General features: G+C 37.9%; 1 protein-coding gene across 11 annotated transcripts in view; it reads right to left on the bottom strand.

Annotated features, from left to right (window-relative positions):
• EXOC6 (exocyst complex component 6) overlaps positions 1-27394 on the bottom strand; it is a 94742-nt gene that overhangs the window by 18453 nt on the left and 48895 nt on the right. For 7 of the 11 annotated variants that reach the window (XM_075423457.1, XM_075423463.1, XM_075423462.1 and 4 more), the window contains 4 exons: positions 25164-25343; positions 22088-22117; positions 15647-15788; positions 6816-6889 (listed from right to left, as the gene is read on the bottom strand). In XM_075423457.1, the coding sequence (XP_075279572.1) occupies positions 6816-6889; positions 15647-15788; positions 22088-22117; positions 25164-25343 (426 nt within the window). Of the gene's footprint in view, positions 1-6815; positions 6890-15646; positions 15789-22086; positions 22166-25163; positions 25344-27394 lie in introns of those variants that run through there. The other 4 variants (XM_075423458.1, XM_075423459.1, XM_075423455.1 and 1 more) reach the window with 2 other exon arrangements.

Consider the following 27394-nt stretch of genomic DNA (forward strand, 5'->3'; position numbering starts at 1 on the left):
AATATCCCAAAGAACACACATACACCCAATACATGGCAAGTGTGCTCTTAGTTCCTCGCAGTAATAGAGTAGGAATATCTATTGCCACAAAATGACTGACTTTCCATCCTGCTTTGATTCTGCAAATCCTTGTCAAGATAGTGTATCCAAAGCCCCCTTTGCTAATTTCTGTGCATTTGTTTCCAAAGCTTCCTAATTCTTACCAGCTGGCAGCTATAAATCCCATCCCAGTAATGAGCTGGCCTGTTTCTGTGTACAGAGCACTGATTGAGATCTTCCTCACAAGTATCTATACACACAACTTGTGATCTGAGTCTACTGCGATTACCTACAGGCTTCACAGAATCTAGCTGAAAAGGAGAAATGAAAAGTAAGAATATAAGTGCTTAAAAACAAATTGTCATGTTTGTGTGACAATTACCATTTACTTGTAAGAATACAGTACTCTGAAAAGGCATTGTGCACCCCCTGCAAGCCGGATAACACACATATAGCATGCAGTTAAATAACTGTGTCATTTTGAACATACTACCCCTCTATGATGCAAATACGAGATACTGAGCCATGAAGTGTCCTCGTTCTGCTCACAGTGTGCCTCAAGGCCTCCTCTGCTTTAGTGTAGAGTCAATTTATGGAGAAGGGGAAGGCCTGCAAGAGTGTTGCTTCCTCCCCCAGCAAAGCAAGGATCTCTGGTCTGAAATCCAAAGAAGTGCAACTCCTGTTCTGTTGCTGTCTGAAATCTGACCTCCTTTTCTTTAGCTGAATTAGCAGCATTGCACTGAAAACTAGAGAAGCACAAATCCCATTACATAGCACCCCGAGGCTGGGCTTCATGTTACAGATGCAACACGCTCCTCTGCTTTTTCGGAGAAGCTGGGGAGGGCATGGCAGGGGGGGGAAGGGATCAGTAAGCATTGTGAAAGAGCCTCTGTGAAGATGAAAATCTCAACAACAATTTCCCTCAGGAAGCGAAAGATGAAATATTCTATACTATTGCTAATTAAAATTCAAACTTTTTCTCTTATGAAAGAGAGATTTATCTTTCAACTGAAGTTTTTAAGACTTACTCCTGAACACACTATTAGGGACTTCTGCCTCCTGGAAAATCCTGATGTGTTTTCAGTTCAAGACTCCTCTCTGGACCAGAGGCTAGGGGTGGGTGTACCCTACTCATTTCAAAGCCTAGGCACTGTGTGGGCTGGCAGCTTGTAAAGGAAGCCACAGCATGCCTTCAGAGCCCTCGCCCTCCAACAGTCACGGTATATAGGTTTGGCAACAGGCTGCAACTTCTTCTCTGAGGTCTACTGAAGGGCTCAGGAGCATTCTCCACAGGGAACACAGATGGTGAGAGCTTCGGCATGCTTCACGTTGGGGGAATCGGAGACAAGTCAGAGCTGAAGAGCAGTTACTGCCACAGGAAATGAATTCAAATTAAACATTGCAAACAAAACAGTGGGGAAGACGGAGCTGTCAGCCTGCCTTTAGTGGCAGACAATCCCATGGCTGGGACTGAAGCCCAGTGATCTGTTGCACAATTCCTACCTACAATGAGTTACTCCTGAGTTTATCAGAAGGACAGTATCATCTCTCAGTGATGAATGAGAAGCAAAGAAGAAAGAGGAGGTCTATATTAAGTACTTGTAAGAATTTTATCCTTCAAATGAACTTACTGTTGCATGCAACACTACAGTTCAGAAGGTTAGCAGTATTTCTCACCAACAATACACCAGAAAATGCATTACAAAGTAAATGGACAAGCAACCCAAGAAACTATCAGTGTAATTTCCATTATGCTCTGGAATCAGAAGAAAATGTATTAAACTTTTAAATATCAGGTATCAATTTTTAGAAGGAATATATATTGTGTATCACTAACAACCTGAGCTCACAGAAGGGCTTATCCACATGCTTATTTACACACAACCCAAAAGTCTGACAAAAATGTATCTTCTAATGCTTCCATGGTACATTATTCTGTATATTAATCACATTGATTGCATTATGACTTTATGTCTAATTTATCTCTAATTTTAGCAAAATGTCAACAGAAATTGCTGAAAATCTTCAAGAATTTTCTCCCATACCTATGCAGATTTATGGACCTTGTAATTCATAGCCCTTAGTCTCACAGACTGGGACACATCACTATCAGACTGTAAACTCTATGTTACCATATGGATGGAGATGCTGCTGCAGTGGTTGCTTAACTCTGGGGTCCAACAGCATATGATTACGTTCACTTGTGATTGGCTGCCCCTGTTGCAGGACCGGCACTGACAGCAACTGGAAGGTATTAACAACATGTACTTAAGTGCTGAAAGAACACAGATGAGACACAGCTCTCCTCATTCCTGGTAAAATAAGGAAATTCCACAGTCAAGTTAGCTGAGTACTTGTCTGAGATCAGACAGTAGTGGAAGAAGGCCTGTTTGAAACTGAAGCAGTGCTCGTGGCAGGGAGAAACACTAGAAATAACTTGTGAAGTCAAAAGTGAAAAAGCCAAACTACATTCGCAGCTTAGGTTGTAACTCTGCAGGCAATGACTTGATTTCAAGAATAGGCATTTGTTACCACCCAGTTGGTTAAGAATCAGGAAATTTGCCCTAGGACAGCAACTATTGACCTCTCAGGCTACCCCAAGGTTATCGTTCCTGTCCTCTACACACAACACTGGCTCTCCAAAGAATAACGCATACATTGTAAGATTCAGGTCTTTTCCTCACAAAGTATTTAACTGCCCAGGACATCCAAGAAACTGCCTCACATTCCAGAATTGTAACCCTAGTGTTTAGCCACTAAAGAAGAGATCATAACCAGGACAAAACTAACTCATGTCAGAGGCTGAGCTTTCTCAGAGACTAACTCAAGAAGGATGAACTAAGACCTGTTTACTTTTGAAGGTTAATTCCAATTGACCTAGGATCTGAATTGGTAGCAAAATCCCCAAAGTTCATTCCACCTCACTTTGGCCACTGCACTATTTACCCAGGCTCCCTATATAGACAGTAGCAAAAGATTATCTTCAGAGCGTGCTGCAGGTTGCAGGAGAGTTGGGTCATCTCCATGAGATGCCAGAGACCAGGCTCTTTAAAGCAGCACATGCCACTTTGATAATTGCCTTGCTGAGCTGGCCTGCCCCTCAGTGGCTTTAACTAAATGGGGTGAACGGGTGCACATAGCTACGACCTCAGGTCATACACTAAGACAAGTGGCATGAGGCATGACACAGTTACTGCAGCTGTACAGAGCCATGAATCTATCCCAATTTTATCAGCAGCTGCTTGCTGCTTTAGGAGCTGCTGAACTAGCTGCAGCTGCAAGTTTCTAGATGATCATGGCCATGTGATTCTTCAGTAGTATGGGCAACTGTATACTGGTGTTCTCCCTGCAGTGAACTTCAGGTTTCTCTCTAAGCAAATGCTGTGTGTTATTCTGCAGTCCTACAGCCACTGCCTGTCTTCCTGGGTCAGAAGCACAATCCCCTCTTATCAGCCCAGGGATGAAACTACATAGGTACATATATCCTTTGGAGAATAGTCCATTGGCTGCTATAGATGCAAAGACTTCCAGTGATGCAAAAGCCAAGTATGTTTTTGACTATGTTCATTACCTACCAGCCAGCATGAAGCAAGTAAAATGGACTCTTCCATTTGAAGTAAACCACTCGCATAGAAAAGACTGTCCAGACATGAAATTATCCTGGATTCTTTTTTTTTTTAATAATTACTCAATGTAAGCTTTACATATAAGCTTTTATATATAAGCTTTTAAGATATTCAGAAATTATTCCCTCCCCCCACCCCAAGTTACTTTCTGTTTTGTCTGCCAAACGTATATAGCAGACCACAGTGAAAACATCAAAATAAAGAGTCACATATGCACATAAAAGTCTTCCTCCCGGCAGAAGAAAACCATAGAATAGAGAACAAATGCACTCTGTGTGATTAGCCAACTGCATCGAGTCACCTCTGTAAGATGACGAGATACTACGGTTATGGGAATAGAACAAAAATCTTTATTGACTAGGGTTTCCACAGATTGTTAAGATCTTTAAGGAGCATGTTAAGTGTAACAAGAGCATAATAGGGGACAGTATAACAAGGAGGTGGCTCATCAAAGGAGACATTGGTAAGTGCCTGCCCCTTCGTGATTCCTAGCCTCTTAGAGCTCCCTGCTACTAACTACTGTTCTCTTCTTAGAGGCAACTCTTTCTCATGCCACCTTTCTCTTTCTGTTTGCTCTTCTATGTCTGTGGAAGGAAGAAGGAAAACAGTGGGCCTGCTGCAGACAACATTGTCCATACATCATCTTCAGAGAAAGACGGAGGATCAGGAACTGTTAGGATGAAAATACCTATGGCAGCTCTTTTCCATGGTAATCACCCAAGTGTAGCTCTTCCCTCCCTGTCTTCCAAGCTGGCTCCTTGTAAGTTACTCTTTAGTAAAATGTGCTACAATGTTCTACTGCCCAATCCTCATTAATCTTACACATTGCCCTAGTGCAACAGAGAGAGAGTAAGCTGTTGTTGAGATAACTGGCTTCCATTAGCAACCATGTGATTGGCAGGACGATAAGTCTTTTCCCTTGCAGGTCAGCTGCTTTTTTAAGAAGAGGGCAATCCTGCTGATCCATCTTTTAGCTACAGTCTCTCACTGAGTCCCAAATCTCCTGCCTTTTAGCTTTGATACGGTTCAAGCTTTCCCCCTTGTATCAGCCCCTACCTGTCATCAGCTCCTCTGTACCAAACAGCCAATATCAGGAGTTTGACCTCAGGGCACAGTCCGGGTGGGCAGGTAAAACCTGACCACTGGACCTACTTCCTTATCTTTCATATCCTGCAATTCATGAAGAAGTATCAAATTCAAACTAAAAACCAGAAGGATGACCTTTTATAAGAACTTTCTGAAAAAGGCTCTGTTGCCTTTCTAAGTATTCTTGAAAAGAACTGTCATCCACCCTATTAAGATAGAAATGGATCACAAATAAGGAAGAGGAGGAAAACACTGCAGTTGTTTTTAATGTGTACTTGCAATACCTTTTGGTAAGGCATGCAAAAATATAGTAAAAAAACAAACCAAAACAAATATACTAGAACTATTCCACATCTACAAGCTCAAACTGCAACCTAATAAAGAGAATTAGACAGACTTTTGCTGTTCATGAAGTATCTGAAATGGATTAGATTCCCATGGCATACACAGCATCCTCTATAAAGTGTTACCTTGCATCAAGAGAATTCTAAATATAAGTTGCTAACATAAACCGAGAGCTATCATAAGCAACATAATCCCTATAAATGTGACATGCTCAACAGCTGGTGTTTAAAACATACAAAAATATTATTTATTTCCTGTAGCAAGTATGTACACACCCTGCCCTCCTGCATAGCTGGAAATCACATTTTCCCTTGAAACAAACAGGCTCTGCAAGGATTTATGCCACTTATGTGGATGACAGAAACAGTGCCAAAATCTCTCAACATCCTTTCCCTTCAACTAAACTGACTTAGTACTAAATGGAAGATGTTTAGTCACTTCTAGCATTGATAACAAAAGAAGAATAAAAAAGAATCCAAAAGAGGAAGGCTGCTAGTCAAGGCAAGACTTGTGGTATTTGAAGTCTGGCAGAGCACGTCTTTACACTTTGAATGCTGGAAATCCTAATGTACACGTACCACATGAACAAATCTTCTGACCGTGATCCTATATCCTCCTCACATAGTCCACACTTATCCCATTGTTGATATTGCTCATCATTATATTACTGTGCGAATGTGACACATAACTCTACCTTTTAAATTCTTCATTTAAAAAGACACTTTAATGAAGTCCTAACTATTGGAAGAAAATGGAATACTTTTGCCTCAAGAATTTTCACTTCTGAAATGCATTTTCATTATCTCACTGTGAAAAACCTACTAAACTATTAAAAGCAAAAATATTCTTACTACATAGATAATTTGGTATGGAATTCTTTCTACATTTCTTTTCTGATGACTTTGACAGGCTCATAATGGTGTTGACAAATACCACCAACATCTGCAGAAAGCTAAAGATCCTCCATGTGCAGTTAATGATTCATTTTACTATTTAAATAACACTTATACTTGCAATTCTGTGAAATAACAAATTCTTTCTAAAAGCTTGCTTCAAGTATGAAAAGTCTTTTGAAAATTAATTGCTATGGGTGGATATAGTGTTAGAATTTGCAGAGAGCAGGGAATACAAATAACTATATGCAATGAAGATAAGTAAATTTTAGCCTGGAAAAACCTTCATTTTGGCAAGAACTGTGGAAAAGTGCTTCCAATATTAAGGCATTTAAAATTAAATTTGATACATAATAAAGATCAGCTAGTTGGAATAAAGCTGCTTTCTAACAGTTTAAAAGAATTCTATGTAACAAATTAAGGAAAGGAAACGGTAAATAATACCATGCCTGATTCTGCTCTCCAGGGAGCAGTTTTGTAGACAAGAGCAATTGCCAGAGTGGAATCAGGCCAGCACATACCAGGGTAACATGTACACTCTTGCAAAAAGGCGTCCCAGGACCTTTACAACATCGTCAGGATCAAAACGGAACCTTCTCCCCAGGTACCAGCACCACCAGTAGCACAGTGCCCCCTAACCTCACACGGGAGAAACGGGTTGATGCTGAATTACAGGGAATAGTGCCACTAACAACACTTCAAATAACTGCTTTTCAAAACTAATTACATGGGAATGCAAAAACATGAAAGGTTCCTGAATTTAATAACTTCAGCACTGGTCAAAAGGGGAAATTAGTAGGATAAAAAACAACAACTAGTGTCTTACTTGTCTGAGGTCGATGAAAGCTAACTGCAGGGTGTCTCCCTGGAATCCTGGCACAGGCTCAGAACTAGCAAACACTGCAAAGAAAGGTTAAAAATATTATGGATGTAGACTGTTTTCTAAAATTAACAGAAAATCAGGCTCTATGCAACATAAATGGTAGCTAGCATTAAAATGAAATTAGTTTGCTAGAAAGACTAAACTAATGACTCAGAGTGATTAAAACCAACCAAATGTACAACTTTCCCATCATTTTTCCAGTAATCCCAAAGAATAATACCTTTACAAGTATTGTTAGGAATTTTGCTTAAAATTCTAACCCAGCAGTAACGCTACAACCACAGAAACCAAAATCTTTTTTTGGCCTGAGGCGAATAATAACTGAAGAATTTCTAAATAATACCAATTCTATGGCTGTCAACATATTTTGAAACATCTGTTTTCGTTGCAGCATCCACACTATAAAAACCCCACCTCTAGCCAAACAGCAATAAAAGACAAACACTAAGGTGGGAGTTAGTTTAATGTGTAGACAACAGGTGGAAAGCTCTATGTGCCGCAGTCAGAGCAGAGTTGAAACCTTTTAGCCAGCTTATCAATAATGAACTCCTGCTCTTTTTGAACCCCAAAAGAGGCTGTCAAAATTGGAAGGCAAAACTATATTAAAAATACACAAAAAAAGTTAACATTTATGGTAATGAAAAAATGTCAGCTACCTGTTTAAATTAGGAAATGATCAATCATAAAAACAGACTTTTTGATGTTCTTCTCCCAGTTACATGTTAATAACAAAGACACTTGCAGAAACATCCATTGCCTCACATCCCCACTGAAATTCGACATCTTATTTCAAAAGAGCTTAAGAGAATTCTTCTTCTGCTCTTCAGTTAGGGCTCTTAACAAAATAGATATTACTGTAATGGTGTCAGACAGGTACAATCTGAGGCAGTGAAAGATAACATATTTTTCCAAGTTTCAGAAATAGGTCATTCAATGGTAGAAGAAACAGAACGTATGTATCCAAAAAATTTCCAGATCCAGTGCTCAACTTCACTGTGCCACATGGACTCCTACTAACAATTAAAAGAAATATGAAATTCTTAACAGATTTTTTTTTTTTAAAGTCTAGTTAGAAAATTTGGATCATCAAGTGAAACTAACATCCAGAAAGACACCGGTGTCCAAGCTAACATAATGTTACAATAATGGGCCCAATCACTTACTTCTGAATGTATGGTTTCAGCTTACAGCAGACTAATGAATTCAGACAGACTGTTCACAAGTCCAAAAATTATTATATGGAATGTAACTGTAAATTAAAATACTAAAGATTCTCACTGAAGTGTTACAAGAAGCTACCAAAATACTCTCAGAATATCTAATAATAGCTCAGTTAATAAGATGAATATAGTATCAGAGTAGCAGCTCGCCCTGGTTCTGGCTGGGATAGAGTTAATTTTCCTCTCAGTAGCTGCTGTATTTTGGATTCAGTAGGAGCAGAATGTTAGTAACACAGATGTTTTCAGTTGTTGTTAAGAAATCAAGGACTTTTTCCAGTTTCTGACATTTGGCTAATGAGCAGGTGTACAAGAGCTGGGAGGGAGCACAGCCAGGCAGCAGGCGAAGCTGGCCAGGGGAAATATTCTGTACCATAAGTGTCATGCTCAGTTTATGAATGGAGGGTGGCCAGGGAGCTCTTCTCTTTTCCGTGAGTTCGAATCGTCTCTCATCTGGAAGTTTGAACTTTCCAAGAGTTCAGTCTTTTTTGGAATTTCATGAAATCCGCTAGTTCCGGCTCTGCAATCACATCTCAGGGACTCGCCGCAAATCAGTCATTGGGCAGTGAGAAAACTGTATTGTATATAGTTTGTTTTGCACATTCATTATTATCATTATTATTAGTATTACTACTAGCATTTCCTTCATTGTCTTATTAAACTTCATCTCAACCCACGAGTTTCCCCTTTTGTCCATTCTCCCCTGATCCCGCTGAGGGGGGAAGGGAAGGGGTAACTGAGCGGCTGTTTGGTGTTTAGTTGCCACTTGATGGGTTAAACCATGACACAGCTTTACCAATAGAGGCAGAATTTACTACTTGTATTGCAGTAGTGTAAAAATTTTTATGGACAGTCTTGTAATACGAGAATGAATTAAAATGGAATTTGACTTGATTCTTCACCAACTAAAGGAATAAAAAAATAGTAGCCAAATACCCTAGGGAGAACACTGTAATGTCACAGCCAAGTATTGGTAACAGTTGGAAAATGCTCACCAATTACTGTATTCAAGTCTGAATTTTAAATTGCCTGGTTTCCTACTTCATAAGTAACAACAACTTTCTAGGGGAATTTTCAGGGAGTTTCAATCTACCACAAAGATACTTTTTAAATAAAAAAGAAGAAAGATAAAAAACAGTAGAAAAAGCATATCCTAACCCCAGTATATTACAGAGAGAATTTGTTTTAATAACACACTCTTTAAAAGCAGCAAAGAGTAAACAGTCTGTACAACCACCAACCTGCAGAACAAAAGATCTCCAGGCCTATGAAAGCACACTTCTGAACACCCCAGGCTAAAGGGCTGGGTGTCTCCATGGCTGTCTTCTGCAGGCATTTCATGGCCACTGGGACCATCCTTTCTTCAGGGATGGACAGGCGTATGATGCTGACCCCCGTGGTCAGCCAAACACAGTATTTAAAATGGGAACACCATACTATAGCAGGGCATTCTTAGCCATGCCCTACGGCAAACAGCTAAAGAGAGATACATGGGTTGTGAGCTATGGCAGCACACTAATAAGGAAGGTGAGTGTGATGGTCAGAAGGGGTCTTTTCCACCTCCCCTAAACAAGGAAGGAGAACCTGCACTATTCTTGACAGATAAGGCCCACCTGTATCTGATCCTGTATAACTTTCTGTTCATGCTGAGTACACTGAGACCAGCTTCCCTCACTAGAATCTGAGCTCCTCCAGCCACTCCACAATGGCAGCACTGGCAGAAGGAAGCTCTATGGCAAAAGAACAGCTACAGAACTGAAAAGTGAATGTACCTGAAAACTGTGACCTGCAGCAAAACTTTTCAGTTAGCTGCTGGCAATTTGTACTTTGGGAGTTACCTTCCTATAGTGGGATACTTTTACTTGCCATAGCGCAAATATTTGCGTCGTTTCTGCAACTCATCAGGCTAACATAGTTTGGCATTTATCCTAATACATTAAATAATGCAGTATGATTTAGTTTCTCTATATAGTACCTACTACCATTGCAGCTATAGAACAAGAAGCACACAAGGTACCAAACTTAATTAGTATAAGCTTTGCTCTCTTTAACTACAATTTTATATTATGAATAGATTTACAACACCAGGGACACTCATTATAGCACAAGCATTTATTCTCACATTTGTGTCATTTTTGACAGGTGACTACAGTAGAACTTGTTTCATTATTACAATTTCATGAGTCCAAAGGGCAAAAGGATAATCTACTTAGGGTAACGGTCAGACAGTTCCCCCTCCACCCTCAGCTCAGGGCTTTTAACTTTTGCTAACAATTTCACAAAGCTAATTAAATATTTTCTACTGCACAGCATTTTAGGAAGATATTATAAGAATAGGATTAACATTCTTAATGTCTTTGTCCTAAGGGTCCCTTTCCAGATAGTAATGAAACATTGTCATACGCATATCTTCTAAAATATTCACCCCATACTTTCATTCTAGGCTTAAATAGGATTTAGAGGGGTAGGGGGCTGGTTGGTTAGTTGTTTTAGTGTGCATCAGAGCATTCAGTAATTTTATAATATATGAGAATGAAATGCAAAGACCACCATTAAACTGTCACATATAGTGGCAAACAACTGGCTGGTTGGCAGTTTGAATCAGAAAAGTCAACTTTTTCAGGAAAATAAGCTGAAAATCTGTATTACATGAATCTTGTATTCACAAGGTTTCTGTTAACATTTTCTTTCCCTGCACTTTGCTGATACTGTGTAGACCTTTTCTGTGTATACAGAACAGGCTCTTTGGGACAATGTATGTCCACAGTATGCACAATCTCAACATACAACAATGTACAACATCCAGTTTGGAAATTTACAGGAGGTAGGATCCAATGAAAAAAGTATGTAGTGATACAAAAAGAGGCTGGGACGTAACACATATGCGAGAATGGTAAATTTAAATATTGTAAAGCTGACTCCAGTCCATTTTCTTTTGAATACTTTGATCTTTTCATTACATTTTGAATACAGGATATACATGAATTGATGTGTCTATGTGTTAATCAGTATCCTCAGAAAAAGGCTGTGTCTGCTAAAATGGAATTTAAGACATCTTTAACTGTAAATTGTACTGAATTTTTACTCACTTCTAGATTTATTAGCAGGTCTCTTAATTTTATTCTCTCCAACTCACATCTTTTAGCCATCATCTGGCTGTGCCTCTCTGTTGGTCTGGGAATTCAGTATCTAATTCCTGGCAAACAGTTTTGCCACTCAACGGCAGAAATTAAAACTCAGAGTCCAGACTTTGGATCAAAAGCTAAACTAACACAGTTTTACTCCAGCCGGATAGCATTGATTCACAGGCAGGACAGCAAAGCTGCAAATGCATTTTCAAAGGAAAAGGGGAGAATCAGGCGACTATCGCAGCAGACGCCAGCCACTTTGCAGCCCTGTCGGAGGCTCCAGCTGTCCAAACAAGCCCAGAGGGGAGCCCGGCAGAGGGAGGGAGCTGCCAGCGGCTGGGCAGCAGGCCCCCACCCCGGCGAGACCCGGCTGCTGCCCCTGCGCTGCCATGTGTGGCTGGCGGATGAAGGATGGTCTCACGTGAGTTTAGTTAACCTGACTTCTCCGATGGGAGAGGAGGCAGGTAAAGCAAGGGGCCTCCAGAGGAGAATATACCGCCTTTTCAAGGATAAACAGGATTTGGGTTCCTTAGCTTCCGGCATGTCCACCTGGAGAGCACCTCTGTGTGTGCTCAACAGAGAGCACTTGGGTCAAGATCCCTCTTGGTCTTGGATACTGCAGCTCTCCACACAGTGGGTGAGAAAGGAGGGACTTGCAGGAAGCCCTACGCAGGGCTGGTTAGGAAGGTATACTGCATCCTGCTTTGCGCTGATTCTCTGCTAACCCATACTCATTTATAGACAGGACCCAAAACCTTTTCTTCCTTGCACAGATCCACCTCTGCATGAAGAGGGATGCCCACTCAACTGTACCTCCTTCTGCCAATTAATCCTGTCTCACAATTCAGCTACGTTAAAACACACAAACTCTAAAAATTACATTTAACTCTTCCAGCAATCAGAATTTCTGACAAGTTCTAATTCCTTAATAAAAAGTTGATGTAAGGTATCTAGATCTGGACGGTGTCTCTGAAAAGCTCATTTTCCATTATGCACACCTTGCTTCTCAGAAAGTGAGATACAGCAACCCACATTTGACTTTCATCTTCAAGAAACAGCAAACGCCTCCTCTCCCCAACGCATTTCCCTCCTCAGGAAATCGAAATGCAATGTCCAAGCAAAAGACTATTCTTTGGGTTTTATTCAATGGGACCTAGTACGTTCTGTTTTTCTGAATACTGTTGTAAGAATTCCAATCACCCTAGTGGAAGATCCCCACTGAGAAACAATTGTGCAAAACACAGATGCAAAACACTGCTCTAAGTTCTACAACACATAGAGAGAGTGGAGAAATACTTCAATTAGAACAGGACAAACTGAAATAAAATTGAAAGCTTTTGGAATATTTGGAAGGAAAACAAAGATCACTTTTTTTTTTTTTTAATAAATCATCACAGAAGACCACCAGATACTACTACTATTCTTGAGCAAAAGTATCAGATACTGCCAGGTTTTCTGCTCTCCTTTTAGAAGTTAGGCATTTTGCATAGAAATGAAGTGCAGGATAATGAAATCCCAGAGTTCACCACAAGATCACCTCCTTCCCCTCCACCTTCCTTTCTTGGAAGTCCACTTATCAGTCCACCTATTTGCTGTGACTAAGAACTTCAGCACTTACTGACTTTAACAGATTGCTGCTAATTAACAGATTGCTGGGTTGTTGGTTGGACTGTTGATTGCTTTTTAATGGAAAAGAAAAAAATCTGACAAGCAATACCATTTTCCTGCTTTTATTTCTATCTCCTCCAGTTTATATTAGAAAGAATAAAAATGCAATCCGGAAGATCAGAGTAAATATCTAGAATACTGCCAAGAATTTAAAAAAATGTATCTTGTAATATTCATAGCTTTCTACACCTCACATAACTTTTTAGTTTAAAATGCATCTGAGTATACTGCACTGTGTCTGTAAGTAAAATGTCAAACCCATATACACAATACAGTAGGAAACTACCCAACAGTTGTGAATTATTCGCACACTCTAAGCACTAATTTAAATGTCACTGTTGTATCCATTAATCCCAAAGTGCCAAAGCATAAAGCTGGGGGAAGGGTGATGAGCAAGAACATAAATCACAGGCATCACAGTGAGGCCTGGAATGTGCCTGTGATGGACCTTATGAATGAATCCACAACAGCAAGGCAGTCTGAGCAAAATCTTGTGTCAAACCCTTATTCCACAGATTATAAGATGTCATTTGTTGCAACATACTATTCTGACAAGCTTCCATAATCGTATTTAAACTTCTCAAAGGTTTTCTGCGCAAAACCAAATTTTTTCTAAGGTGCTCTAAAAGCTTTAAAGAAAGGAAGAATTAAAGTTTATTCTATTTGCATCTGTAGAACCCACACTAGGAAGGTATGCAATGGTGGAAAGAATGCATTTTTCAGTCCAAGTTACTAGTTTTCTGAAACTTTCTCATTTTGGCCCAAAGTTTCCCATGTCATGTCCATGCCATATGCTCAGTATAAAAGCTACATATAACAAAACATGTTGTCTTACAGTTACATTTTAATCTTAAAATAATGAAACATTATTATGTTAGATTAAATAATACTAAGATCTCTTCACTGATTGAAGTTTCCACTGTGCAGTAGCCAAAGACTGTAGAAAGAGCGGTAATAGAAATTAGCATGGTACATATCAGGGCAAAGGCTAAGAAGAAAAAGGTGTGAAAACAACCCAGAGACCAGACGACAGTCGGACTTGTTGGGACTTCTCATTACTTTGCTGTGAACATACTGTTTATACCATGAAAGTCACCTGCAAGGCATGCATTTTATCCCCTGTACTGCTAGAAATCCCCGAGTGAAAACACTGAATTGGTTAATCTATACAAAGTAGTGAAGCACTGTGTCATTCATGGATGATATTTTAAATATTAGAAACAGAGTAATATGGTAGTGGGCAAGCTCTCTTCACTGTTACACTATTTGTTCAGAAGGCAGATGACTGTGTAGTCAGTGCACCAGTTCAGCTTGTCTAGATGAATGATGATGGTGTCAATATTATTAATACTATGGAATTTCTGTTTTTACAACTGGCATCTTTTTTACATCTAAGATCTTTTTTACACCTAGGAAACTACACAAATGCACATACCCATACCCCTACCCACCTACCTGAAAAGAACACTATTAAATTTGCAACATCAAGCTTACTAAAAGTCAAAAAAAAAAAAAAAAGTAAAACCATCATCTGTTTGGCCAACTCATGCAATCATGAGACCAACTTTAATGTCATGATCAGAAATATTTTTTCAGTCGGACCCTGATAATCCTGTCAGTTTGTTCCCTGCACTGAAAGGCCTTAAGGCTGTACAAGGAAGGACTGTCAGAAAGATGCCTGCTCTACCTGTTACAGAGTTTAGCTGGAATGCAACAAGGCAGGAGCAGGAAAAACAATCGTATGGTTAAAATGTCAAAAATTCCCCTTAACTCTGTCCCTGGACTCCCACAAAAACTCTTTGTGATGCTAACCAAATTGCTTGAAATCAAATTTCCAGTTTCCCATAGGTGGTTGCTAATTGAGTAGTCATCAATTTTTTCATGTGTCCAAACTAAAAACCTCAGGATACGACTTGCAGAACTGCTCCATTTTACAGCTGTCACCAAAATAATTGAGATCCATGCTTCAAACACATAAGAGGAAAGGTACTTTGAAAAAACAGAGCATAAGAATCTAAAAATTTGCATTGAAAAAAACCGCTAGTAGGCCTTTTCACTGTATCTCAGTCATCAACTATGAAACCAGATCTAAAACCTATTCATAACACAATGATGTTATGGAAGTAGCTTCTTTCATACAGATTAATAGCTCACCCTCAGCAGTGAAGCTCCATGCAAAACACGAGGAAATTAATCCTGCCTTCAGTGTTGGACTGAACCAGTTTTATAACATAATTCTGATGCCTTATTTTGAACAGTGAGAATAAAACAACATCCGATGTTTACTAAATGTGTACTATTTTTCTGCACAGTAAGGCAGTAGTAATTCTGGGAGGCAGAAACCCTATGTAACAGCACATTTAAAATCATATCATAAGAAATAAACTCAAGAGGGAAAATTTAAAATTTCACAGACATTTGACCTTTTTTTCTCAACTATAAAAGCATAATATTTATGTAGTGGTTTGGGGAAATTTTGTACTAGACTATAGTGTTTTTACTGGATATAGCGATTATGATCCCATTAGGAGTAGCAACAGATGTATGTTTCAATCAGATACCTGAGTTTAAAAAAAAATTCCTAGAAATGTTAACATGCTTACTCACAAACACTTTTACAAGAAGCTGTACTGTAATAATTGTTTTTTCAAAGACAAAGCCTTAATAGATTATGGAAAAACATCACTACATGGCTTACATTAAAGAACTTACTTGCAGTGCTAAGACAGATACAGATAGGAATTCTGGAGCATCTACTTACATTCACACTGTATCACATCTAAATTAAACTGCTGAATTGCTCCCATGCTTATTTGTTTTAATTCACTGTCCAGTAGCATCTGCATTAGGGACGTTGAAAGATGCTGGCAGGCTGACATGCAAGCTGTCTGGGCCACCTTCCCCTAGTAGAAAGAGCAACAGGTTTTAAGACAGAAACAAATAATACGTCACTAAAGAACTGCTTATGTGATTTGATTTTAACATACCCTCAAAGCCTTAATGCAGCAGGACTTTAATTAGAAGGAGAAAGATCACACTTGCTGTTATTTGTTTGACCTGTTTCTATTTTTTTGTTTTGCTTTGTTTCTATTAAATTAATCAGGGAACTAAACTAAATATATGTTAAAGCAATTATTGGTACTTCTTCCAGAAATCCAACAGTCTTCATTAATACAAGGACATTTCAAAAATAATAACAACGTAAGCTGACGAAGCATATAAACAGCTTTGTGGATTTTTTTTTTTTCAAACAGATTGAAAACAGGAATGTAATGAAAATCAACATGCTGTATATTTTTAACAATAGTTAGTAAAAAAACCCCAAACTTTATATAAATCAAACCCACTGTTCTCAGTTGGAGCATTTCTCGTAACAGCTTGTGCTAATTATTGGCACTTTAATTACTTGAATTCTACATCAAAGCTTGTTGCTAAATTATTTAAAGTATTCATGCTTATCCACAATCTTTTCAGGTGCTTAATACATCAGTGCTGTCAGTAATCAACTACTTACAAAATGAAATGTAGCCCTCTGCTGTACAAAATAGAAATAATTTTCCTATCACAGTCTAGTTAGTAACATTTCTCTTTATGATGTATATGTAATTGAGACAAATCATTTTCCAAACGAGACCAAAACCAAAGCACAAAATCAGACATTAATTTGAGAAATGATTAAAAATTTAGTACAGAAAAATGGAAATGTACGGAAATTCTACCTTAGAATTAAGAGAACCAATTAAGACCAGATACTCAATCAGATGGCACCATTCTATTCACAGCAGTGCAATCTTTTAGAGCAGAGTGATCTTGGCTTTCAAATGCAATTATATGAATCTCTCCAGTTTCATACATTTATTAAACCATGCTTCTCAATCCAGGACTATGTTGCAATACGTACTGAAACAATGGTAACTATCAACACACTTACATGAAAGAAATCATAATTATGTAATACGCCTACTGGAGCACACACGACTATTGTTTTACTTATATCCACCAGATGACATGTATTCTCTAAAGCAATGGTTATCCAGCTATTTACTGCAAAGTCAGGTTGATCAATTCACTCTTGACTCACAGAAACACATACAGGCAATGAACAATGATAGACAGCAGTTCACTGTCTCAAAAATTTTGGAAAGTTCTGCTCCAATGTCTGAAGAAACAGATCTTGCCCTTCATAAGACAACTTGCTCATATAATTGAATTTTCATGTATATATACAACAGAAAGCAAATTTCGCCCTAAATATTTTGTACTTTTAAAAATCCATTCTTTGTTAAAATGTAATTAAAATGCAGACAATACAATGGAAAGCGTTCACTGTCCTCACATGTCACACTGAAACATTAAATGGCTTTTGCTAATACCTCTTTAGCATTAGGACACCTTGAACTGTTAGGAGCTTTATATCTAAAATGAGATATCAGTTTCTTAATTGAAAATCTCAGAAAAGCAAATAACATTTTTGACCAAAACAGATGAACTGACAACTAGGAATGTAAGAAACAATGCAAGAACAGCATGCTTAAAAGTCTCCCAAACCCAATGGTAATTACACTGGGAGACATGCAGCTCTATTCCCCAAGCAGAACAATGTCAATATGAATGGAAAAAAAATAGGAAAAAAAGTGGAAAAGAGAAGGAAAAAAGGAGGTGAGAAGGGGAATCAATGGGCCACAGTTCATTTAATTACAGTGTAGTAGGTTTGAAATACTTAATGGAAATGTCATTTTGATTTAATGGAACAACTAGTGCATCTCTGTTTAACATACTGCTCCATCAAATCAGCTCCATGTCCTATTTATGCTGCCACTATAATGTAATAAAAGTTCAACCAGATTAATAGGTTGTCAAGCAAGATTTTAACATTCAATTTATGTTATATGCAAACAATGTGTTCTCCTTTCTTATTTTAAATAAATGACAATTTTATATTTCTAACAAGCATCTGTAGTTAATTGGTACAATCTGGCAAATATCAATAGTACTGGAGCACCAGATAATGGTTACAATACAGAAATGACATGGTAAAAAGCCACTGGACTTTAAATACGTATCAATACATGTACACTTAATGTTTATTTTTAAATTTCCTAAGATGGAAACATCCTAACATTTAAACTCTTTCCAACTATGTAACTTGAACTACAGGCTTATTGTTCACATGACGTATCAACAAATAATGGAAGTTTACTATCAACCATTTATACTTACTCAGTACAATCACTCGATTTTCTTAAATCTAGAGAAAAAATGAACCTACGTATATCAACAAAAATGCTGAATTTTAACTGAGAGAAATGTGAACTTTACTGTTATCCTCTTCAAAACTCAGTGCTTCCTAGTTCAAAATACATTGGATGTATGATATTCAGAAAAAAATGACATTAAAGTTTGTGTTTGACAAATGAGATCTATTTAAAATCTCTCTCCAAATTTCCACCCTCCACCAATTAATCAATTCCTTGCCATTTATTTCCTAACGCATCTTAAAGAAGAAATTTAAGGATTCATGAACATAACACCACCATGTTTCTTTTCCAGAATTAAACAAATCTCGGTTAGTTTTAAAGCACTCTTAGTGTTTATTATTTGCAAGTTTGGGTGCTTTTATTTACTTTTTTTTAAGGGGGGTGGGGGCATAGTTACTGTAGCTAGGAATTAAACACCTATATTCAATAGCATGCAGAGATTCAGCAGGCTTCTCACATTTGCTCCAGTTGCCTTCCATTTGAAGACACCACTATTCTCTTCACTCTGCCTATGCTAATTGCTGTTATCTACAAAACCTATTCTTCCACTCAACCAACGTAAAGTTTAAGAAACAAGGACCCTATTCTATAAGCAAAAACACCTGCTAACAGTGTTAAAGGCAACTGTTTAAACCCTTCAAATTCTGCTGAAATACAAATTTGTAAAAAGAGAAAACCCTTAGACAAACTTCTTATATTTCAAAAGAGCTCGTAAAGAGAATCTGCTGACATATTAAATCCTTTTTTATAGGACCCAAAAGCTTTTATCCTAAGAACAATTGCAGTAAAGAGACATTTGGCTCCTAGGAAATTCCCTAAGGGTCAGCCATATGCATCCTTCCATGGCACCTTCGTGGTACTGCTAAGACCCATGCTAGCTGCCTCAAAAGCAGCTTTCATCATTCACTATGGTGTCAGTCAATATGATTTATGGACTGCATTCAACAAAGTCAAAGCATATAGAATGAGAAATATGACTACAATCTGCTAATTTGTTTTGTATTGAGCCACTCAGAAGTCAAAGACCTGATGTCAGGCTGAGACCAGCAACACAATTAACTGGCCAGTGACAGATTCATCCATCCTCCCTGCTAGGCAGTGCCAATCAAAGACAGCATGGAGCAGCATTTGGAGAAATCGGTCAGAAAACCTATTCTCTAAGTAGTTTGCGGAGACTGTTGAATGACAGTTTTTGAATACAGCTGCAGAAAACCACCACCCCTTCAACCTCACTGCAAGCTGTGAACTTAGGCTTTTGCTGCCAATCACAGAAACAATAAAATAACACAAACTGCTATCCTCAGCATAAAAGAATATAACAAAACTTATCTGTTAAATCGAAGAAGTTAAGCTGAAGAATTATTTTAATAATATGAAATGACCTAATGAAAAACTTTCTGAAAATGCAAAGAAACTAAACATACAGATTATAGCAGTTATAATAACTAAAGCATTCTATTACTTAACATCAGGACTAAAATTCAACTTTTGAACTACTGATAAAACACAAGTATACCAAAAAACCACTAATGACATTTTTAAGAATCAATTTTACTTCCAGTCTCTACCGCAAATTCTACTGAAATAATAAAAATACCTACTTGAAAGCAATTTCTAACTGTTACTTTTCAACAGTTATTCTTTTCCAAAAGGTTGTCCGATACTAACTTTGTACTGACAAAGCACATATCTAGAATAAAACTTCAGGAAATTCTAAACTTAGATTAAAAACACTTACACATGCACCCTCTACCATTTCAAACTAACTGATCTGAAAATAAAAGGTAACATTTTTCTTTAACTGTTCAAAATAAAACCTAACAAATGCAGGTCCTTAATAACAAATTTGATAATACAATTGATTTCCTTAGATTAATGGCTGTATAACGAAATTTTAATTTAACTTTTGATTTTAAGTATCTAGTGGCACTATAAACTGCAATATGAACTTAAAATTGGATGTAAAACACCTGAAAACAGCAATAATCTCAAAAGACTAAATTCTTGTGACTTTATAAATAGAACCATTAAAAACTGCATGACTGTAAAATTATAATCTTTCAAAAGCAATGCAGCCTCTGTGCTCTGCATCTCTGAAATTCTGCTACTGCTTGGTGATGACATAACTAGCACACTGACATATATGAAACATTAACAGAAAACATTTCTACACAAAACATTCAATATTCCTAGTGCTCACGACACCTGTTAGCTTGACAGTTCAACATGAGGCTGAGCAATCAAATCATAGAAATATTCATTGGAACTAGTCCAGCCTCCTATGTGGAGTAGGACCACTGCCAACAATAGTTCAAGTCCGTTGTCCCTTTTTCTGGCTAAGCCTTCAAAACAACCGAGGATGGGAATTCAACAGTCTCTCTGGGTAACCTCCTCCCATACTGCACTACTCTCTTCATGCAGACTTCTTCCCTAATGTCAAAGCTTCATCTCCCAAGCTTCTACTTGTGACTATAGCCACATGTGAATTTGTCAGTCCTACGAAGAAGAGTGTGGCTCCATTACCTTTGTATCTGTCATAAAAATCATAGGATGGTTTGGGTTGCAGAGGAGCTTAAAGACCATCTAGTTCCAACCCCCCTGCAATGGGCAGGGACACCTTCCACTAGACCAGGTTGCTCAAAGCCCCATCCAGCCTGGGCTTGAACACTTCCAGGGAGGGGGCATCCACACCTTCTCTGGGCAACCTGTTCCAGTGCCTCCTCACCACCCTCACAGTAAACAATTTCTTCCTTATATCTAATCTAAATCTACTCTCTTTCAGTTTAAAGCCATTACCCCTTGTCCTATCACTACATGCCCCTTTAAAAAGTCCCTCTCCAGCTCTCTCATAGTCCCCCTTCAGCTACTGGAGGGCCGCTATAAGGTCTCCCTGCAGCCTTCTCTTCTGCAGGCTGAACAGCCTCCAGCCTTTCCTCACAGGAGAGGTGTTCCAGCTCTCTGATCATCTTTGTGGCTCTCCTCTGGACCCACTCCTTCAAGAGGTTGTAGGCTGCCACTAGATCTCTCCTCAGCTTTCTCTTTCACTGACTAAATAATCCACCTCCCTAAACCTCCATTTGTTAGTCATGTGCTCTAGGCTCCTAACAACTTGTAAGGCCACTGCCATATCCTCTCACCAGATCCACAGAGCTACTACTCAGCCAATTGCTTTCCAGATGGTAGCAATGAATGCAGTTATTCCCACACTGTGTACTCTAAGTGCCTTACACATTTGTTCACTTAAACAGCACAGTGTACGTTTGTTGCTACACACTGCTCAAGTGAACAAGACTTAATCACATTACTAGAGAAAAATGGTAAAAGTAAGTTCAGAGAGTCAGTATTCAGAAGCCATTCTTAAAAGAATAATATTAATTTCAACATTTTCATTATCATGTAAATGCTTATGCCAAATCAAAATAAACTCCTTATACAAAAATTGATAACCTGAAAACAATCAGGGCTTGGAAGAATTCTTACATGTAATCCATCATCACCTTAAAAAAAGAGAAAAATCGAGCACTCACATTCCCTTGACCCTAGGCAGATGTAGCAGACAAACGATGGAACTTTCAGATTCTTTATTCTTTATTGTCATTTATATCACTCTACTCTTATTCTGTATGCATGTCTCAGCTGCATTTTGATACCTGACCTCTCTTCCTAAAGGTCTCATAGTCTCCTCTAAATTACCTCATTTGGCATGCAAGGCACACCTCACCAACCTTCTGCAAGGTTTTTAGGGCTCCTGCTGTCCCAGTGTACGAAAGCCCGAAGTTAGTCATTACCCTGATCCCTGCATGCAACCACCCAAGGTATACAGCAAGGCATCAGCAAAACAGAAGGGTCTTTTTATTAAATGATTAAAAATTGAAGCAATAAGCCTGCAGGCAGTTCATAGTTATTCAGTTCACATGCTTTTTCTTCATCTCGCATCTACTTACCGACATAGCTGCATGGTCATTGTTGTTATTCTGAGAAGGAAACCAGTAAGGCAATCAAAACAAAAAAATTAAGATGTACTGTCAACATCAAAAAAAAAAAAGAAAAAGAATAAAAAATTGGTAGCAATAAAAGCTAAGGAAAAGCTTCCAAAAAGAACAATTACAGCTACATAATTCCTTTTTAAACCTGTGAATTTATATAGTATTTTGTTCAGGCATAACAAAGAGATCATAATTTAAATAATACTAATTTGGCAATAAAACATTTTTTTCTGTAATGAGAAACTGTATGTCAAAATATCAAAGTAGCAAACTTCAAATGATGAAGCATCTGTTGATATGCCTCTCCAAAAAGTTTTCATTATAAGAAACAATATATTCCAAAACACTTTGGTTAAAAAATAAATGCCATGTTTACTGTTTTGGCTTACAGAGGCTATCTGGATGTTACCAACATACTTCATTCAAGCAAGACTCAGAATGGCTCAGGACAGTAAGAATCGAAATGTAATACAACCCATTAATAAATATTAACATAAATCTAATGGTAATACAACTGCAGGGTGGAATAAAGCTATTTTATTTTCCAGAATTGCTCCTTAAGTACAGTAAACAAACACAGAGGAGAAAACTAAGATGCAAAACTTCAGAGACGCAAGACATTTCCAGTGATTCAAGTGGTATCAGACTCTAACTAAGTTGTGCCACAAAGTGTGGAGATTCAGTGAAACTGAGATCATGGTCTATCCAACTTAGATCTCTAATGTTCCCATAAAAATAATACAAATTGCATAAAACAGATATGGAACATAAGAAGTACTTTTAAAAAGTTACGGCTACATTGGTACAGAAATAATTCAGTATAACCCCACATGGAAGCACAAAAGGAGACACACTCTTGTGCATTCACACAGCTTACACATACAGCTAAAATAAAACAAGACTCTAATGACAGGAACTCAAAGACTGCTTTAATGAACTTACCATAACATTTCTACAGGAAGACTAGAGTTTGAAACATTATCAAAGAGAAAGTCAGTGTGACCCTTGAATGAGACTACGGAGAACTAGTGCGGCCAACTCATGCCCCTCGCCCTAGCTCAATGCCCTCTACCATGATTGGATACGCTCAGCCAGGAAGAGAAGAAATTCCTCCACTTGTCCTGCTCATTTCCTCACTAGAATTACAGCCAGTGGCTAGGACTTTTGTTCTTTGATTTCTAATTACAGAAAAGATTCTGAGAAATTATTTTGAGCAATGAAATGTTTCTGCCAGCCATACAAAAATTAATGTGGCAATGACACTGTGACACTAATGAAATAACCCATTAATGAAAACGAATACTACAACTATTTAAAATCTTAACTATAGCATATGTGAATCTAGCTTAGTTTCGCACTCCAAAGCTCTTATTAAAGAGTTATGGAACCTAGTTCTCCACTTATCTTTGAAAATGCTTTTACTATACATTTTCTCTTACTGAAAATAACTTACTGTTACAAATCTAACCAGAACCACCATAATGAAATTGTACACACATTTTCACACAACCTCCACAGCTCATGCACAACAACATTCATAGGACTGTGCATTTCCACAACTGGCCAAGCCACAATAGAGAGCGATACACTGGACAAGTCAAAAATTAAAGAACCCTCTTGCTAGACCAGACTAGTCATCCACATAGTTCTACATCCTGCCTGTTACCAGACCAGAGTTTGAAATTACCAAACAACCTCTTCACGGGAACTAGCTTTCTCCAAAGGTTGACTTGTGCTCCCAGGCACATATTTCTATTCCTTTCACTTTTCAAGTCCAAATGCCACAGCTGCTGCTTTCCATCTCTCAACACATTACTTCATGCTGTCTGTGGCCCATTTCCAAACAGCGATATCGCAACACACACTCATGACAGACTTCTGTACATCCTTCTCTAGAAGTTGCACATCCCTTGACTGCTACATGCATGTGACCATTGAGGAGCAGTACCATTTGTTCACACTGCCTTGTATGTTAAGTTACAATGAATTTAACTATCCAACAAACTTGCTGTTCTTTAACAGAAAACGCTCAACTGATTTGGCACAGAAGCACATGCCTCGCATATCACACTCACATCAATATTATGGGATCCATTTTGAGTGGGTTATGTCTTCGAGTCAGTAAAAAATAAAACGGAGACTGAAGAATCCCAGCTTCTTCACATGTGATCTGGCAGACCAGATAAGCCCACTACACCAGCAACTTCAACGCCTTGCTGTGCATGTAAAGAAACTATCTTTTACTTCCGGTTTGCAGCCTCAAAACATTCTATGCATTGAGGACTTACTCCTTACAGGCATTGCATGTGGGTAAAGCACTCGGACATCATTGCGACAGTAGCAACCGAGGACAAGCTGATGAAAAGCAGATGTAAGTTGAAAGACTTACTGAAGTTACTCCAGACCTATAAAGCTGTAAACTAGTATGATGATAAATCAAACTAGTCTTTTTTGTCTTAAACAAGGGGAAATCAGACAACGGAATGTAACAATTAGTACATAAAACAGGTTAACAGTACCAGACAAAATAACACAGTATATATCTGAATATGTACAAGGATTAATTTTAATAAAGCTCAGTTAACTACAATCAAATTACCTTTTATGATCAAAACTATTTAGGTAAAAACAACCATGGAGAATGTAAGACCTCCATAACCTTATGCAGAAATGCAGGATTTGTGCCAACTCTGCACTGTTTGAATCAATGCATGTGTACACAGAACCAACATGTTTAATTACATAGGCCATCTGAGGCTCTAAAAAACTGCAGGAGTTCTTACACCATTTGTAACTTAGCTGTTGTCAACAATATTACTAAAGTGTGTAAAGTATTTTATAAGTATTACCATGGGTAAGCATCATCAACATACTGAAATACATCTGAAAGCACATCTGTACTGAAAAAAATTTTAAAATGCATCTGTCAGCATATGCACAATTCAAAAAATAACATCTACCTTCAAAATCTTAGGTTTTTAAAATAAAATCATGCTCTAGTAGTTTGAAATTAAACTTAATTGTGAACACTTACAGGTAAATGAGTAAAAACTTGAAACGTGCTTCTCAAGAAGTTAATAAGGTCCATTAAGTATCCACTGGCTCTTCCATCTGATTCAGACATTGTCCAATCATAATCAGCAATCTGAATAAATTCATCTATTTTTTGGTTAAGTTTTGTGTATATTTCTCCTTCTGCAGCATGCCTCGCATCCTGAAAAAAACCCGTACATAACTGTCAGATTTCTAAAATATTATTAGAATGCAGATCGAATTATTTTCACCAATAAAACTGAAGTCTTATGTTTTTCTTAGATTCGAAAAATATTTTATTTAAATAAATATTTTAACTTCTGTCTTACAGGAAGTCTGAGGCAGTGGTTTTTAAAAAACTCCCATAATGTATACTACAAGAGTGTTTATAACAGAATATGCCTACAGAATAATTTAAGTTCTCAGACACAAATGAAATTAATTTGAATTTGAAAACAAAGCAGTTGCTTTACTCTTCTCACTACAACCACCTGTAATTCAGCCTTATAAATTTATCAACTCTGACACAAAGTTTATTTGCCCTCTTTTACAAAGAAAATAATAAAAGAATCTAATTACTTTATCTGTTATGCCTAGAGGTCCAGCAGTCGTATGATTTTTATGTAAATAATGTCTTAAAACTGTACATCTGAAGAATACTCATAATTTTTCATCCTCCTTGAAACATACTGATCACCACCCACTGTGATTCGGAGCACTCCCATACTTCATCCCACCCCTACTTTTTCTTCTGCCACCACCTGGATTCTACTTTTTGGAACAGTAAAGAGGTAAAGCCTAACCTTTACTGTGAAGTGAGTTTACGATGCTATCTGCCTTGTTTCTTTCGGGACAACATCAGAGATGCAATGGGATCTACATACAGATGCTTGATAAGGTGTATTTTGCTGGAAAGGCATGCTTTTGCCAGCCTTCAATTTAAAGATACTCGGTAAATCCTATGTTCTAATTTGGGCTTAACATGAAACTTTCTTCACTGATCTTGAGAAATAATTCAAGTAAGAGATTTGATTTCAAGTGAACTAGTCAGTTGCTGAAGGTTTTTAGAGAGCAAAAATAGGCTGGATATAGTGGAGCAACATAGAAGTGTACAAAATACCCATCACTAGTTTCCTTTGGCAGAAAGCAGTCCAAAAACATGGCACTTCAGAAAGGTGCAAATAAGAAAGACAAAAAGAAAAAAAAAATCAAAACAACCTAAGTTTAAAGGTGGCACCACATCAAGTGTGTCAAATTCAGTCTTCAGTCAGGCCCCAGGCCCTGAGACACCTCAGGAGGAAGCAAGAAAGCATGTGACCCTACTATTAAAGTCAAATCTATATTTAAAGTTTCTAATTAATTATAAGCTCTCAGTTTCAACAATCTATAATGACAAGACTTGTAAATATATCTGCTTAGGGTTGGTGCAATTGCTTGGATTGTTTGTTTGTCTGGCTTTGGGTTGTTTTTTTTTTGTTTGAGAACGAAGGCATTTACAGAGTGGCTGTATCATCTTCACCAGTTAAGATGATTTACTGGCAATGACAAAAACTTCAGTTTTTGTTCTGGAAGGCTCTTTTTGGATATATTTTATTTTGCTTTGGTTATTGGTTTACAACTGGAGCAGCGTGCTGCCAGTACTTTCAGCAAAGTGTGTTACTCTATTCCCTGAGAAAACTGTGAACAGCCGAGCAACTGGATTTCAAACCCAGAAGTTCTTTCTGAGAAGCAGCACTGCAAATCCCATGCCAAAGTCAAGAAAGAGCGAGTTCACAGTACTCAGATTTGGTATGACTCCTAGAGGCAAATGAATTAACTCCATCTCCTCTTTTAACATGGTGACAGAATTGCATCAAAACCTTTTGAAAGCTCACCAGATTTTGCTCCGTTCTAAAGCGAATAGGGAAAATGATGTGGTTTTATTAAATGGCTTTTCTCTCAGAGTATGTCCTGAAGACCTGCACAGAATTTGACGCTGTGCATCTGGCTCTCCAACAGCCATTATGCAGCTTAATGCTGAGACCATGGGCTCAAAAACTTCTGCCAACTAGATGTGCAAATTCATCTATTTATGCTTTGTGTGAATGCTGATTTAAACACAGGAAAACAATGGTTATCCAAAGTTGGAAAAAGTGGCTATAAATACTGAAAGCGACACAATTTTTTGATACGATAAAATGAAACATGTTTTGGCGATTTTTTTTTTTAATTTCCATCCATGTGAAACAATGC

Source organism: Opisthocomus hoazin, chromosome 6 (genome assembly GCF_030867145.1).
Source record: "Opisthocomus hoazin isolate bOpiHoa1 chromosome 6, bOpiHoa1.hap1, whole genome shotgun sequence".
Lineage (NCBI taxonomy): Eukaryota > Metazoa > Chordata > Aves > Opisthocomiformes > Opisthocomidae > Opisthocomus > Opisthocomus hoazin.